Here is a 15,541-nt window from a genome sequence, read left to right as displayed (position 1 = left end):
GTTTTCTGATCTCATAAAGATTGACCAGTCTCAGAAACCCTCCAAGGCAGTTCTCCTTTGCCATATAGGGCCAGAATGGATGCTATGGTAGTGATTTTGGATTTGGGTTTTATATATATGAAACCCAAATCATATAACTCACTTTAAATGCATTTGGCTATATTTACATGTAAGCCTTTCAGAAGTTCAAAATGAATTGCTTAAAAAATAAGTACCTCGACCAAATAATAATAATGTATAAAAAGTATCAAGGGTTCATGAGGGAGGAGGAGGGAGTTGAGAGGGAGGGGAAAAATGAGGAGCTGAAACCAAGAGCTCATGTAGAAAGCAAACGTTTAGAGAATGATGATGGCAACAAATGTACAAATGTGCTTGACACAATGGATGGATGTATGGATTGTGATAAAAGTACTTAAACACAGGTTTTGTTCTATTAGATTAAGTTTGTGGTTTCATTAGGGAATAAAAGAAAGACTTTTACAATGTAAATAGGCACATTTGATTGCCAAACAACTCAAAATAAATTTTATAGCTTACTTCCCTGATTTATGAATCAGATGGTATAAGCACACATACTGAAATGTGTTCAGGATTTATGTGATAATGAAATAATTTGACAATAGAAGAATAAAATCGATAACTATTCCAGAGATTTGAGTTACATTATTAAAACCAAATACAGCTATAACAGAAATAACACTTGTGATTTTTTTTTCTTTGCAAGTTATTCCAAACCCAATTCAGTTGATTTTGAATCAATTCTAACATTGAAATATTGTGGTTAAACATTCAGTCGCTAATTGGAAGGTCTACTGCATGAACCTACCAACTGCTCTGTGGGAGAAAGTTTTTTAAATCCATTTCCTTAAAGGATTACAGCCTCAGGAACCCTATAGAGACGTAACTACTGTTTACTGTAAGGTTGCTAAGATTCAGAATCAGCCACTCCTCCTTTGACCTGGGGTGGGGGTGGGGGGCTTGCATGGTGTTATAATGCTGCACAGATTTTCATAGAACTTTCATGCTAAGACAGACTGGGAAGAAGGACCTGCTGATCTACTTCTAAAAACCAGCCAATGAAAACCTCAATGGCTCAGACTGTTGCTCTGTCTGCAACAAATCATGGGCATCACTCCGGGCAGGACAAAGTTCTGTTTGGCTGTGTGTGGTGTCTGCTGGGTTGGGTGGGACTCAATGGTGCATTGTCAAAGCATCGTGTCTCTAGAAGATGTATAATGATTTTTAAAATGGATAAATTTCATATTTCAAACAGAGAAGTTTACAACTTAAGCATCCAAATTAGATTGTAGTAACCAGTGGTGTCACTCTATCTGTGACGTTTAAATATAAAATAAAACAGGAAGTATCTTATATATGTAAACTCTTGAGATATGGTGAATATTTTGAGGTAATTTAAATTCAACCCGTTTTCCTTAAACAAATGGATATTTATTCAAATCTATGTCACAGAGATATTCTTAATCTTACATACACTCCGGATAACATTAGTCTCAATTTATCTGCTTTATTTTCCCTTTGACATTTATTACACTTTGAAATGTTCTTGTTGATATGGTCATTGTCTTTTTTGTTGTTTACTTTGTTCATACCATCCTACCTACCAAAGGTCAGGTGTGAGTGAGAGCCTGAAGTCTCAGAGCTCAGAACAGTACTTGTCATCTATCAGGTGCTGAGAAGGTATTTATGTATATATTCTTAAGTTTATTCATTTACGTGCCAGGCACTGTGCTCGATGAAGTAAATTTAAAAAGATAGAGACAAGTCCAAAATGGTCCTGCTAGGTGTTCACAGGAGAGTAGAGGAGAAAGATGGACCTTAAGGATGTTGTCCAAACATCCTTAGTATCATCATCAAGGACTATCTGATGGATCCTAAAATAATAAAATCATTGTAATGTCATTACTAAGGCTCTGGCGATGCCTGTAAAGTAATTTATGGTACAGATACTGGAAATTTTTCACATGAAAATGATTGAGTAAGAGCAAATACATATTCTAACTTCTCGATATTGCATACTTTTCAAGAACTATATCTTGTCAATGGCTGATAATATCCAAACAACTCTATTTTTATTAATCATTAAAACAACTGTTTGAGGTATATAACTTAAGTAATTATATATAAAGAGAACATGTGAACAGATCATGAGTTTTATTGAAATGTGTCTAGCACATTCACAGACAAACACATATACATGAAATGTTTCCTTAATAAACGATAACTGAAGTCTCCAATACGTCTCACACATTCCTGACAAGGAACTATGGTCAAGTGAATAAAACCTAAAACTTCTCCCTCTGAAAAAATTTAATTTACACACAATATAATTTGTAATTTATCTAACAAGAATATTATTTTCATAAACACATGCTAATGTGTTTTCTATACTAATGAGAAATCAAGAATTTGTTTTATATATTATAAAGCCGTCTATTTTTAAAAGTTGTGTCTATTATTATAATTATGTACCTTTTCCCATGTTCACCACATCACACACACACACACACACAGTCCCAGATCCTTTTGTGCAGGTTCTTTAATTTTTAAGTATGCTTTTGTGTCTGCCCATTTCCTCTCCTTGAGATTACATTTGAATATTACCATCTGTTACACCTAATGGTTTTACCTTTTTTTCTCCTGTTAATCCTGTCATCATCACACCTTTTAATATTTTCCTTCAGAAATAATTTCAGTTACTTGCCAAGAATCATGTTTTGTTCTTTGATATCACAGAAGCCACACCAGTTCCTTGATAGAATGTTTCCTTTATTCCATTAAATATTTTAGACAGCTACAGCTTAATTTTGCTTGCCATTTCCTGTCATTAATTTGATATATGATACTAGTCCTATGAGGTAAATCATGATAAATTTGATGAGGTAAATCTCTTCTCTGTTAATTGTAAAGTGCTATATTGGAAATGTCATTGATACTTGATTGATTTTTAGTTTCATGATGTGTCCTTTACCACCTTCCTGGCAAAATGATTATTTCCCTTTCCATTGGTGTTGTCTTTAATTTTTTTAATATAGCTGTTAGTTATGAATATGATCACTGTATTGTTATCCTGTTTTAATAGCATGATCAGGTAATTTGCCTTATAGTATCTCACTTTTATGAAAAAAAAAATCTAGTGATTCTGAAAGATACTGAATTGTGAACTTCTATTACAGACGAAATGGAGAATCATCCAGAAGCCTCAATTTCCGACATCCTCTCGCTTTATTAGTAGTTTCTGATTTGTGTCAGAAGTAAGACTGACAATTTGTTAAGATGAAGTTTTAGGTTGGGGTTTCCAAAACTAAGCTTATCTCGCAATTCCTGGTAGATCCATATGTTGGGTGAAAATAGAACTCTAATTGTGGACCCTTCAGATTTTTAGCAGTTTTTACAAATCCTGCAGTCAATTGTGGAAGTCATTTCCCTGGGATTAAACCTCCCATTCTCAAAGGTTCCTTTGACAATATTATTTCATTTTATCATCTTCTTACACAATTTTAAAAAAGACAATGTAATATAGCTTTTATTAGAAGAAAGTTTTAAATGGGAGGTTTCCCATTTTGCCTGAAAGTTTCCAGGTTGTTGTTAGTTGTCTTTGAGTTGACTCCAAATTATAGTGATGCTTATTTAAACACACTAATATATTTCACAATAAATCTGCAAGTTAAAGATAAGCAATTTTTAATTACACAGTGCCAGAATAAGATTATGACGAGGTTAATTAAAATAGATGGGAAAAGCAATTTTAAGTACAAACTAAATATTGTTTCTCCTTTGAATGTAAGAATAGAAAAAAATCACTTGAAAAGATGGTAGATAAAAAAAAAGAAAAGATGGGGGGAAAATAGAACTGCGCCACGTTTTAGCACCTTTCCATAATAAGCGTGATAGGAACTCTGCCTTTAATTTCATTTCACAATTTTAATAATGAATTGTTTCTGATCAAAAATATATGCATTAATTATATTAGGTCGTTTCCCCCCAATTCTACTGTGTGGTATAAATTGTGCAACACAACATGTTGTTATCCTGGTCGTATTAGGTTAGCGCTGTTGGGTAAGCACTGAACTACTAACGAAAGGTTAGTGCTTCAAACGGCCCGGCTAGAGAAAGATGAGGTAATCTACTCCCACTGTAGCATGCCAGTGAAAAAGAGGAAGACCTTGGACAAGCTGGAGCCACAGACACAGTGACTGTCGAGAACAATTACGAGGGTGGCACAGGACCAGGCGGTGTTTCCTTCTGTGTTACATAGGGTCGCTCTGAGTCACAACAGTCTCCATGGCAGCTAACAACAGCAGCGGCAACCTGATTCGAAATGCACTCAACGGCGGGGGGTTAGGTTTAATGTTGAATGGATGTCTACTCAGGAAAACGGTGCTTCGTGTAGTTTTCAAGGCTGTCATATTTAGCTTGCAGGTCCCCAGGCCTGACCTGCAGGAGTTCAAACCGCCGACCTATCGATGAGTAGTTGGACACTTAACCATCTAGGCTACCTAGAGACTCTTTCACACAGGTATCTGAAGATATCCAAAATCTTCTGACTTCTTTGGTGCAGCACATTTACTCATAGTTCACAAAATATACCTGTTCCCACTTAGCCTGTTTGAAATGGAATTTACTGGATTCAGCAGGAGTCCCCATGGCACTGTGTGTTAGGCATTGGACTGCTGGCCACGATGTCACGAGTTGGAACCCACCAGCCTCCTCAAGGGGAGAAGATGAGGCTTTCTGTTCTCCCACAGAGGTCATTCTACTATGCCCTGTAGGGTCACTATGAGTCCAGATGGACTCAATGGCAGTGGGTCACTTAATTCATAAAGAAATGTTGATGTCTAATCACAATAGAAAGTACTCAGCTATGGGATTTTTTTCTAGCCAGGCTGCCTAGAAATGATGGTGAAATTTAAGGTCCGTATGATCTACAAGCATCATTTTTCCATGTTAATGATTTCAGTCACGGTGACCTTTCTGACAATTGTGGAGTTCCAACTTTCAGCGGCTTCTCCAACAACCTGATAGGAACTTGTATTTTTCAAGTACCCTCTAATGCTTTGCACTGATTTCTAAATGGCCAAACCTTCTGAACAAGTATTACTTGGTCCTTCACCTCCCCAGGGGACATATTTGTTCTAGTTAATGTACCTTTGTTCATGCTTATTGCATTTGGCCTGTCTCAAAATCGACATGGTTGACCTTTCTCTCAGTCTTCAAACGATCACATCACTTGATTTAAGTGACCCGTTCATGATTATCCTTCTCCTTGACTGCTTCTTTCCTCTGCTTTGTGGTACTCTTCTTTTCTGCAGCCTCCAGGATCCTGTGCCAACTGCCCTTCTCTTGTGTAAAATGCACTGAGATAAATGACCCATGTTTTACAAGTACAGTATTTGCTTCTTTGAATACACACACACCACAGGATTTCAAAAGGTTCATGGAAACATTAAATGAAAAGATAGTGGAATTTTCTCAGGAACTTTCTGAAGTCCCTCATATGGATAATCACAGTGATGAATGAAAAGAAATGCATTTTAAAGAATAATTGAATTTATAGACACTTTCCCTAAGTATAAACATCATCAAGTATTAGGTAAATACTAGCAGTACAACTGTGATTATCTTTGATTATTATATGTGATTCAATTTAATTTATAATTTCAAAGTTATGCTTACAGCGAAAACACTACATTCCATTCACTTAGGACATGAGGTTATTTAACATCTGATCCTTGCCCACAATTCTATTCATATTTCTCCATTACTATACTCATTCTTTAATTATTTCTTTTAACTGTTGTAAGTTCTTCGTGCGATTCAGTGTATTTCTCTTGTACCTGCAACTAGAAATGCTTTTATTTTTACTATTCCCATTTTGTACACATGCGTTTGACCGTTACTTGAGTGCAGGCAACAGCCACAAAAATGGAATCAGCTAGAACAAAAACAAAAATGGAAGAGGATCGATTTTCTTAAGGATATGATGATGGCTCAAGGAATCCATGCGTAAGAAAAAAGTTTGGACTCAGCGAGAGCCTGCACCCTATATTTCAATTGTTGCTTCTAGCAGTTTAGCATTATTAACACTAGCTCTGAGCGTTTCTTTCTGGTGACTGCTTCTGGGATTACAACAAATCGTTTGCTGGGACTATGGTGATTTGAAAGCGCACCTCAGCTAGACATCCAGGATCGCTTTTTCAGATGACTGGCGGTTGATGCTGGCTGGCACCTGAAAACTCACTGGAGATGGTTGACTAAGTCCTTAATGATGGCTTTTCAGTGAGACTGAGGTTTCTCAGAAAATGATGAGAGGGTTTTGAAAGGGAACATCTCACGAAACTGTTCCAGCTTGTCAGAAATAGAAGCTCAAGCACCAGTTAGTTTATTTTTCCTAGAAGTAGCTGAATATCCCCTTTACCATGTTGTATTAGTTAATACAGTCAAAGGGTCTATATACGCCCCCAAAAGGTGAATACATAATTTCTACTTCTTGATGTAAGAAGACTAAGGGGAACATTGGAATGGGGACGATCGTTACAGCCCTCTGTGGAAAAGATAATCTACCTCAGATAACTAGAAGTTACCCCTTCTTTATTCTCTCTCTGCTTTTCCCCTGTCAACCCTGAAAGCTAGGGACTTCGTAAAAACAATATTTGTAACATACATGACAGACACAGTTCCAGGCCTTGCCACATTTGAGTACTCTTTCTTTAAGCAGTGCTATTGTTCTGAGTGAGATCTGTGGGCAAAATAGCAAATGACGCAGGCGAGACAAACAAATCAACCTTGGAAAAAATACGGCCAGAGTGTTCCTTAGAGGCAAGGATGGTGAGGCTTCATCTTACAAGTTGTCAGGAGAGACGGGTCCATGGAGAAGGACATTATGTTCAGTAAAGTATAGGGACTGTGAAAAAAGAGGAAGGCCTTCAGGGAGATGGATTACTACAATAGCTGCAACGAGGGGCTTCAGCAAAGAAACAGGTGGAAGGGTGGCTGCCAACTGGGCAGTGTTTTACTCTGTGGTGCTTAGGGTCACTGCGGGGCAGAACCGACTCAATAACCTGAAAACAACAACAAAAGCTTGCTGAGATTCTGATGGATAAACCTTGGTGCAAGGATCTCTAATGATGAACGGATTAAAGTGCTTGGCTGCTAATGAACAGGCCAGCAGGAATAATGAGGAATAACCCTTAATCTTACTATTCAGTTCAGTGCTTCCTGTTAAGTAAAATTGGTGCTATTTTCTGAGCAAGTGTATCAGAATTCAATTCAATTGGTTTCAGTTTTGTAACCCTAATATGCATCGATAGTTTGGCTCCAGTAGTAGGTTCAAGCATAGCAGCCATCATTGGGATCACTGTGATGCCAAGGATAGGTACGGTTTAATTATATTAAACAGGAAGTTGCTGTGAGCCAGAACCCCAATGGATAGCACCTAGCAACAGCAAAATCCATATGCATTTAACAAATAGTTTTTCTTTATAATATTTATGAAAACTGTGGCTTAATTGAGTCACTCTGTCTTTTTGGTTTTGTTTTTTCATTTGTTTGAGATGAACTTGTCACTAAAGACTCCAAATCCATTTCAAGTTTACGTTTCCTCCCCCCCCCTTTTTTCAGACCACTCTTTAGATTAGAAGGAAAAGGAAGCCAGAGGGACATGTTGCTGTTTGCTTTCAAAGAAACATACTGTATAGATTTACCCCGGCATCTCAAAGAATGAAAGCGACAACACTATCTTATTAAACTCCCCATCTATGTGGTTCTTCCCTTCTCCGCTCCTGTTTGCCCCACTGTCCCTGGCCTCCTTGTAGTCATCAACGTGCTATCTATTCGTGTGCAAACCACATTTCTTCTTTGTTGTTTTTTATTATAACAAGGATGATATTAAATATTTTTATATTAAATATTTATATTCATAAGATTGATTGAGTTTGCTAAGCATAATGTTCTCGAGTGTTGTCCATGCCTTGCGGTGCATAAGAGAGTGGTCATTGTTTTCTATTGATGCATATTATTCCATAGCATGAATGTACCCGAGCTTGCTTATTCATTCCTCTATACTTGGAGTTTGGGGTTCTTTCCATGTTTTTGCTGCTATAGAAATTGCTGCAATAAACCTAGATATGCATATAAGTTAGTTAATTTCTTACTCATTTAAAATAATCTGACAATGACTCGATTAACGAAAATTAAAGCTATCTTATCACTAGCTAAATCTGAGTGAAACTGACAGTGAACCAACTGAAATGAATATGAAACAAAGTGCAGGATTTGAGCCACTCCTACAACTAGATCAGCCATTAGTGAGTTAAATAGCGACATGTGTTGGCACTTAATATTTTTTCTCCATATAGAAAGTTTTTTAAAATGTATTTTATAATTATTTAAAGTTAGAAAAGGAATCTCTGTGCATAGTAGTTAAATCTCTGTTATTATTTATGCAATGCCAATTGAGGCATTCAACTTGCCTATTCTAGACCCTGAGTGTTCTTACCCTGACACATCAATGGAATGACTTGGCTAAAAGATAACTATTAAGGGTCATGGTCCACATACAACTTTATCTTTGTGTACTGTCTCTACAGTATTTAGTTATTTATGAAAATTAATATCTTCTCGTTGGTCTGCTGTGCGTGTATCTTCCAAAAGAAAGGAAAGAGTAGCAAAGTAGAAATTTCTCTTTGCATTTTCATTATAATTTGATATTTCCCATTGAACACGACCAATGAATTATTTGGTTATTGTCATTGGTTCAGAGTTTTCATTTTTTGCATAATAATTTTCACATGAAAGGAATCCTTCATATCATTTTTGCTCATTCCCTTTCAGTGCAAAGTCTTGTCATTTGAAGGAAGGCTTCTCTGTTGCAGTGGTTTCAGAGTGTATCTGGAGTCCTCTCGTTTTGGAAAGTGAGTGTGTTGTTCTTTGCAGCCACTCTCGAAACATGCTGAGTAATAGTGCTGTCTTTCCAACAGAAAATCCAATCGGATTTGACAAGTCATGAGATCAGTTTAGAAGAAATGAAGAAACATAACCAGGGAAAGGAGGCTGCCCAAAGGGTCCTATCGCAAATCGATGTTGCACAGGTATATCTTATTGAATCAACTAAGAGACTCCAATTATTTGGACACTAAAATATACTCTAGTCTGCAGTAACTTTACTATTAGCACAATTGAGATTAAGGGCATGGTTTGTAAACTGTAAGAATATGTAATCAATGCAGACTTTTAAATGTGTTCTATATCTTCAGGATTAAATAGGTTAATAAATACCCTTTTATTTTGTATCACATTATGGTACATTAATAAATTCATCTTTCAAAAGCATGTATCCATTTTTACTGAACAAATCAGGGGAAATATGACAACTTTTAAAAAAGCTATTTTCTTCTTCAGGAATAAATGATAATCTATTAAAAGTATGACATGCCTTGGAATGCTGGATAAAAGCAATGTCTTCTTTACAGAAAAAACTGCAAGAGGTTTCCATGAAGTTTCGACTCTTCCAGAAGCCAGCCAATTTTGAACAGCGTCTGCAGGAAAGCAAGATGATATTAGATGAAGTGAAGATGCACTTGCCTGCTTTAGAAACAAAGAGTGTGGAACAGGAGGTCGTGCAGTCACAGTTGAACCACTGTGTGGTATGTATTTCTGGGAACAATGATGAAATTACCCTTTGGCTTTCTTTTTTAAAATATTCTTTAATTCCCCCCTTTTTGTAACTTGTGGTGGTAAAAGATGCATAACAAAAAGTGTCATTTTAAAGTGTATAGCATATGCTCATTAAGTTGTCCAACTATCACCACTATCGATTTCCAAAAATTTTCTTTTTTTTCCCAAAAAATTTTCATCAAAGGGAAAAAACAAAACCAAAAGGAGTAGTCCTTTAGTACAGTCTCCCCGTTTTCCCTTCCTCCAGCCACCTGGGTACCAGTAATGTACTTTTTTCCCCTTCTATGCTTGTGCCCATTCTAGGTATTTTTTATAAGTGGGACTATGCAATATTTTTAAAATTTGTTCATCATTCAAAATTTAGAAACTTGTTTTCAGACAGCTATGATAATCATTTTAACTTTATTAGCAAAATTAACATGACTGTGTAGAGAGATCTCTAGTTTTCCTGTTCTGGACTCAATTCCTACTCATAGAGACCCTATATAGTTTTCCTGAAGCTTTCTAAATATTTATGGTGGCAGATAGTCTTTTCTTTCTCCAGTGAATTCGCTGTGGGGTTTAAAACACCGACCTTTTGGTTAGTCCAAAGCTTACCCAGCAGCCACATGAAAGCTAGCCATCTATGTGTGTCTTTTTTTTTAATCTAAAAATCTTCTAGGGAGTATGCATGACCTGAAAGAATGTATGTGTCTACTTTTCTGGATCCTTTGGAATTATTTGTATTTTGGAAATCTAGAAGGAAAGTATGTGAATCTGGGAATATAACTAACAACAGTAAATGGCATAATATTCATCATCCCAGAAATATTGAGGGCCAAGTAAGCTAAGTGATACAGGAAAAACAAACAAACAAACAAACAAACAACTGCCATCCCTTCAATTCTGACTCACAGTAACCCAATACCGGGTTTCCAAGGCTGTAATTATTTGTGGGGGTATTTCCAGATTTCCGTATTAAAAATGGATGAAAAGTAGCCTAAGAATTAAGCAGATGCATTCTTTTATATTAGTCAGCTCTCATTCTCAAGACAACAGCTCAGTTAAGGACAGATAGCAGGTGGTGCTGCTAGATTTGAATTCAGGTTCTCAGTTCCAAATTCTAGTATGTTTTCATACTAGACAGAAAAGGCATGAGACTACAAAGACAGAATCAAAAACATGGAAAGATTGTACTAGTTCATGACTAAATCTTCGTTGGACTGTTGACTATAGAGCAATGTCCTATGTTGCTATCATTGGAAATTCACCAAGTCGGAGGATGCCTCTGACAGCATAAAGCTTAGTTATGTGGGCATCTGCCAGAGCAGTGGTTCTCAACCTGTGGGTCATAGCCCCTTTGGGAGTCAAACGACCCTTTCACAGGGTTGCCCGATTCACAATTTTATGGTTGGGGGGTCGCCACAGCATGAGAAACTGTATTAAAGGGTCGCGGCCTTAGGAAGGTTGAGAACCACTGTACCAGACACTCTATGGGAGCGAAAGCAGTCACAGAGTGCACTGGAGAGATGACTACAGAAGATCAACAAGATAAACCTGACTTGGACGGTAAAACCTTGTCAGTTGATCCCCCCTCTAAGGCACACTGGGCCTGATCTGGTTTTCAACATTTTCTCTATTTTTCATTTGTGTTTGTTCATATTGGGATTTATCCTCATTCTCTTTTTAGAACATGTTCCGAACAGTATCTCAGAAAGCCTGTCTGCCAGTAAATATGAGCTGAGAGCCCTTACATCTGTACTAGCTTGTCCTGTGCCCTGCACTGGGACAGCGAAAACAGAGCAAGGCTCCTACTGAACTTGGTTCTGGTTGAATTTAGATGTCAAAACCAATGGAAGTAGCCCTTCCTTAAATATATCATACATTCAATTCTCTCATATTATTCATTATGTAAGAATATCTTTGCTTTCAAAGATCCTTTTGTCCTATTTACAATATAACAACAACAACTGAAAAAAAATCATAGCCCTTCCTTTGGACATAAGTACAAATGTGCTTCCTAGCCCAGGTTGTAAATATTTTCTACTGTTTGTTGAATGACATATGAGTTAAAAGTTCCTGCAGATCCTGTTATTATCATCAATAAGGCAAAGCCTGGGGACCCTATTTGGCTGTTTAAATATTAAATTGGCATGAATCTCAACATGGAAATTGACCATTTGAATATGTCAACATACTCAGCTTTCTAAAACTTATAAGAGAAAAATAATAATAAAAATTTTTAAATTTAGTTTTCGAGAAAGCTAGTACATAACTCACAGTTATCAATAAGAAAATATTAATACAAACTATCACCAGAGATCCTACTGATGAAAGGAAAATACTGAGAGGAACACAATAGTTAAAAGCAACAGAGATAAATACTATTACATATACAGATAACATGGATAACAATATTCTATAAGTGGATAGATAGATGTGCATCTAAGATGAATGCATGTGGAAGGGTGAATGTGACTACACTCATGATTGTACATAGGTTTGAAAGAGGATATTTTTATCCATAGCTATTAATACAGAAGAGCATATAGAGGCAAAATTTATGACACCTATTAGCCATAATCATGTACATTTAAGGAATGAGTCCATGGACCTACGGATTCAAGACCATACTCTCAGGGGACATCATGGTCAATAGTTAAGAAATATGGCTATGTTCTATATTCAACTTTGGTGAATAGTGACTGGGGTGCTAAACACTTGTGAACAGTCATTGAAGGTGCCACTATTGGTTTCTCCCAGTATGAAGCGAAGAAGTGTGGGTAAAATATCAAAAGCACCTGGAAACAATTGCACCTAAGAACCAATAGGTTGCTCCAACCTCAGCCTCCATGGCCCAGAAACCGGAAATGGATTGTGTTCAGCTACCACAACCAAGTACTTTGAAGAGGATCATACTGGGGATCCTGGAGAGAGGGGGAGAAAATGTGGAGCAAATCTCAAATGATAAAAGAAAGTTCTAGCTTCCTGGCCTAAGAGAGATTAGTGGAAGCCCCTAAATTATCGCCCTTAGTGACTCTTCTGTCTTAGAAGTGAACTAACCCCATTGCCCAACTTTCAGCAAAATTATAGGCCTATAAGTTAAAAAAATAACCCCACACCTGAGAAACATCAACCAGTTGAAAATAAAAGGGCAAGAGTTGCTCAGAGAAGAAATTCAAAATGCAGAAAGGGAATAGGAACAGCAGACACATGGAGGCAGTCTGATGAGTGCAGTTACACGTGGGGATTGTTATCAATGGCAGCAAACACAATGCATCTGATTGTCGAATGGGAAACTGATTTGCTCTACACATTTCCACTGGAATCCCTATCAAATATTAAAAAGGATAATCGAAAAGTGAAGTAAATGGAATAACTGAGTATTTATGCAATCTTTAGTAGATAATTGATCAGCTCATACACAATGCCTGTTTTATAAAATTTTTAACTGAACAGAAAAAACAACCCAATGTATGTTCAAATCACAAAAAGACAACTTACTAGAAAGTTCATTCATAGTAATGAGAAAAAGGAATCGTTCAGTCTTACCAGTGAGCATATTTGATCAGCAACATGTAATGCATACAAATATACATACACACAGATAAAAGTATTATAACATAATACTGGCTTGGCTTCATTAATCCAAAATATTTTGTGAATCAAGAATAGTGTTTTATATATACATATTTGTATATTTGTGTGTGTGTGCGTGTGTAAGAGAGAGAGAAAGAATGTATATTATTTTTGGAAAGCAAAATATATATAAAAATATCTGTGTGTAAATATATTTCTGCCCATGGAGACAGTAACTTTTTCAAATATAAGTAGGATACCTAAAAATAACTTCCTTATATACAATGTAAACATAAGAAAAACAGTGAGCAGTGTCTTTGGCATCTTCTGATCTACTAGTTCCTCCCATGCTGCATGGCAACAATTGGCACTCAGTAAATATCTGTTGAATGAGTCCCTTCGAATATAGAACTATAAAACTCTACCATATGTAATGCAAATAATATACCTTTTATAAGTGATTTTCATAAGCCTAGATTAAAGAATTATGATATTTATGACATTTACTTTCATAAGAACATATACACATTATGCACATGGGAAATGTGTATATAATCATGATCAGAAATTTAATATGAACAGAAAATACAAAATCTAGATATTGAACACAATGGAAAAATGCAACTCAATCAACAATGTAAATATGAATAACAATTAGCATGATCTCTAGCTATATTTCTCTTTTTAATAATCATCTGGATTAGTTTAACCCTATTTGGTTTAATCCATTTTGGTTTGTGTCTTGTTACTTAGAACTTGTATAAAAGTCTGAGTGAAGTGAAGTCGGAAGTGGAAATGGTGATCAAAACAGGACGTCAGATCGTACAGAAGAAGCAGACGGAAAACCCCAAAGAACTCGATGAAAGAGTAACAGCCTTGAAATTGCATTATAATGAATTGGGTGCAAAGGTGGGTGCCTGTTTATACCACAAACCCTGCCTAGTTATCTTTAAGTTTTATAGCAAAGATCAGTATTTGTATGTAATTGAAGTCTCAATAATTTATACTTTGTCTTTCTGTGTGTGTATATGTACACATATCAAAAATTCATGATAAAACCCATGATATTTTAATTCCATTGTCCATAAACTTCTTGAAGCCACAAATATATGTGTGTATATATGTGTATATTCATATATATATATTTATGGAATATATGTATATATAATGTGTAAAACTGATTGATAAATGATAATTAATGATATACTTATTTGTGGTAGTTCTCATGGAGATTTGTATTGGTCTATCAAGAAGTCTTAAAGGATTTATTTTTGCCAAATGTACCTACTTTTTTGTTGTATAAATGTATTTCTTATGCCTTGAAGATTGGTACATTTCTACAATACTCTGACTAAGTCTATTGTGCCTGGATCTGAATGAGATGATATTTTCCACCGAAGTGTTCTCATAGTAAATTGCAGTGCATTGTTCATCGTAAGATTACCAGTTATATTATTTGCCTCTGTGGCAACTATACATTTGGATGTTGCCAAATAATACACACACCATATTGATGGAGGAGATGTTAGAGAAGGTCAAATATCATCAGCCAAACAAGGCCTGGGTAAAACCATGGGACAGATAAGCAATTGCTCGTATACAAGTTCAGACAGAAGCTGAAGAAAATGAAAACATGCCAATGAAAGTACAACTTGAGTAGATCACACCAAAATTTGGAAGCCATCTCAAGAACACATTTTACCCATTTAACACTAATGACTGAAGATCAGATGAGCTGTGGGATGACACCAGGGATATTATACATTAAAAGAGTAAAATGTCTCGAAAAAGACAGAAAATAAAGACCAAAGATGAATGTCACAAGATTATGAAACTTACTCCCAAGTGTTGAGTAACTAAATCAAATGGAAGAAATTATGAATTAATATAACTGAGCCTAAGATTTCAAAGGGTGTCTCAAGAAGACCAAGTATTATAGTAGAATGTCCAAAAAGAAGAACACACAGCATTTTTCAAGCTGAAAGAACTGAATATAAATTTTAACCTCGAGTGCAATTCCCCTGAAGGTATCTGTGGCTGTAATAATGGGCTCAAATCTAAGCAACATTGTGAGGACGGTGACAGATTGGACAGTGTTTCATTCTGGTGCACATAGAGTTACTTTGAGCAGGAATTGAGTATAAGGTGCCTAACAACAATATGGGCAAAATCTTGAAAGACACAGGAAACATCAAAAGTATGGGATGTGAACGATATGCCAATGAAACCATTAAAAAAAAAGAAACCATAATTTCAAATTAACTTGAAGATACATAAAAGCGTAGGGGTG

The 15,541-nt window shown here is 36.1% G+C and overlaps 1 protein-coding gene across 4 annotated transcripts in view; it reads left to right on the top strand.

Annotated features, from left to right (window-relative positions):
• The window catches only part of DMD (dystrophin), a 2,430,848-nt gene that overhangs the window by 930,120 nt on the left and 1,485,187 nt on the right, over positions 1-15,541 (top strand). For all 4 annotated transcript variants that reach the window (XM_045298663.1, XM_045298661.1, XM_045298660.1 and 1 more), the window contains 3 exons: positions 8,997-9,107; positions 9,489-9,662; positions 14,005-14,160. In XM_045298663.1, the coding sequence (XP_045154598.1) occupies positions 8,997-9,107; positions 9,489-9,662; positions 14,005-14,160 (441 nt within the window). The remainder of the gene's footprint in view (positions 1-8,996; positions 9,108-9,488; positions 9,663-14,004; positions 14,161-15,541) is intronic.

This window comes from Echinops telfairi, unplaced genomic scaffold (assembly GCF_000313985.2).
Source record: "Echinops telfairi isolate 266 unplaced genomic scaffold, ASM31398v2 ScPeMD7_7436;HRSCAF=8474, whole genome shotgun sequence".
In the NCBI taxonomy this organism is placed as follows: domain Eukaryota; kingdom Metazoa; phylum Chordata; class Mammalia; order Afrosoricida; family Tenrecidae; genus Echinops; species Echinops telfairi.
The sequence above is the reverse complement of the archived record's forward strand: the minus strand, read 5'-3'. Positions and strand labels throughout refer to the sequence as shown.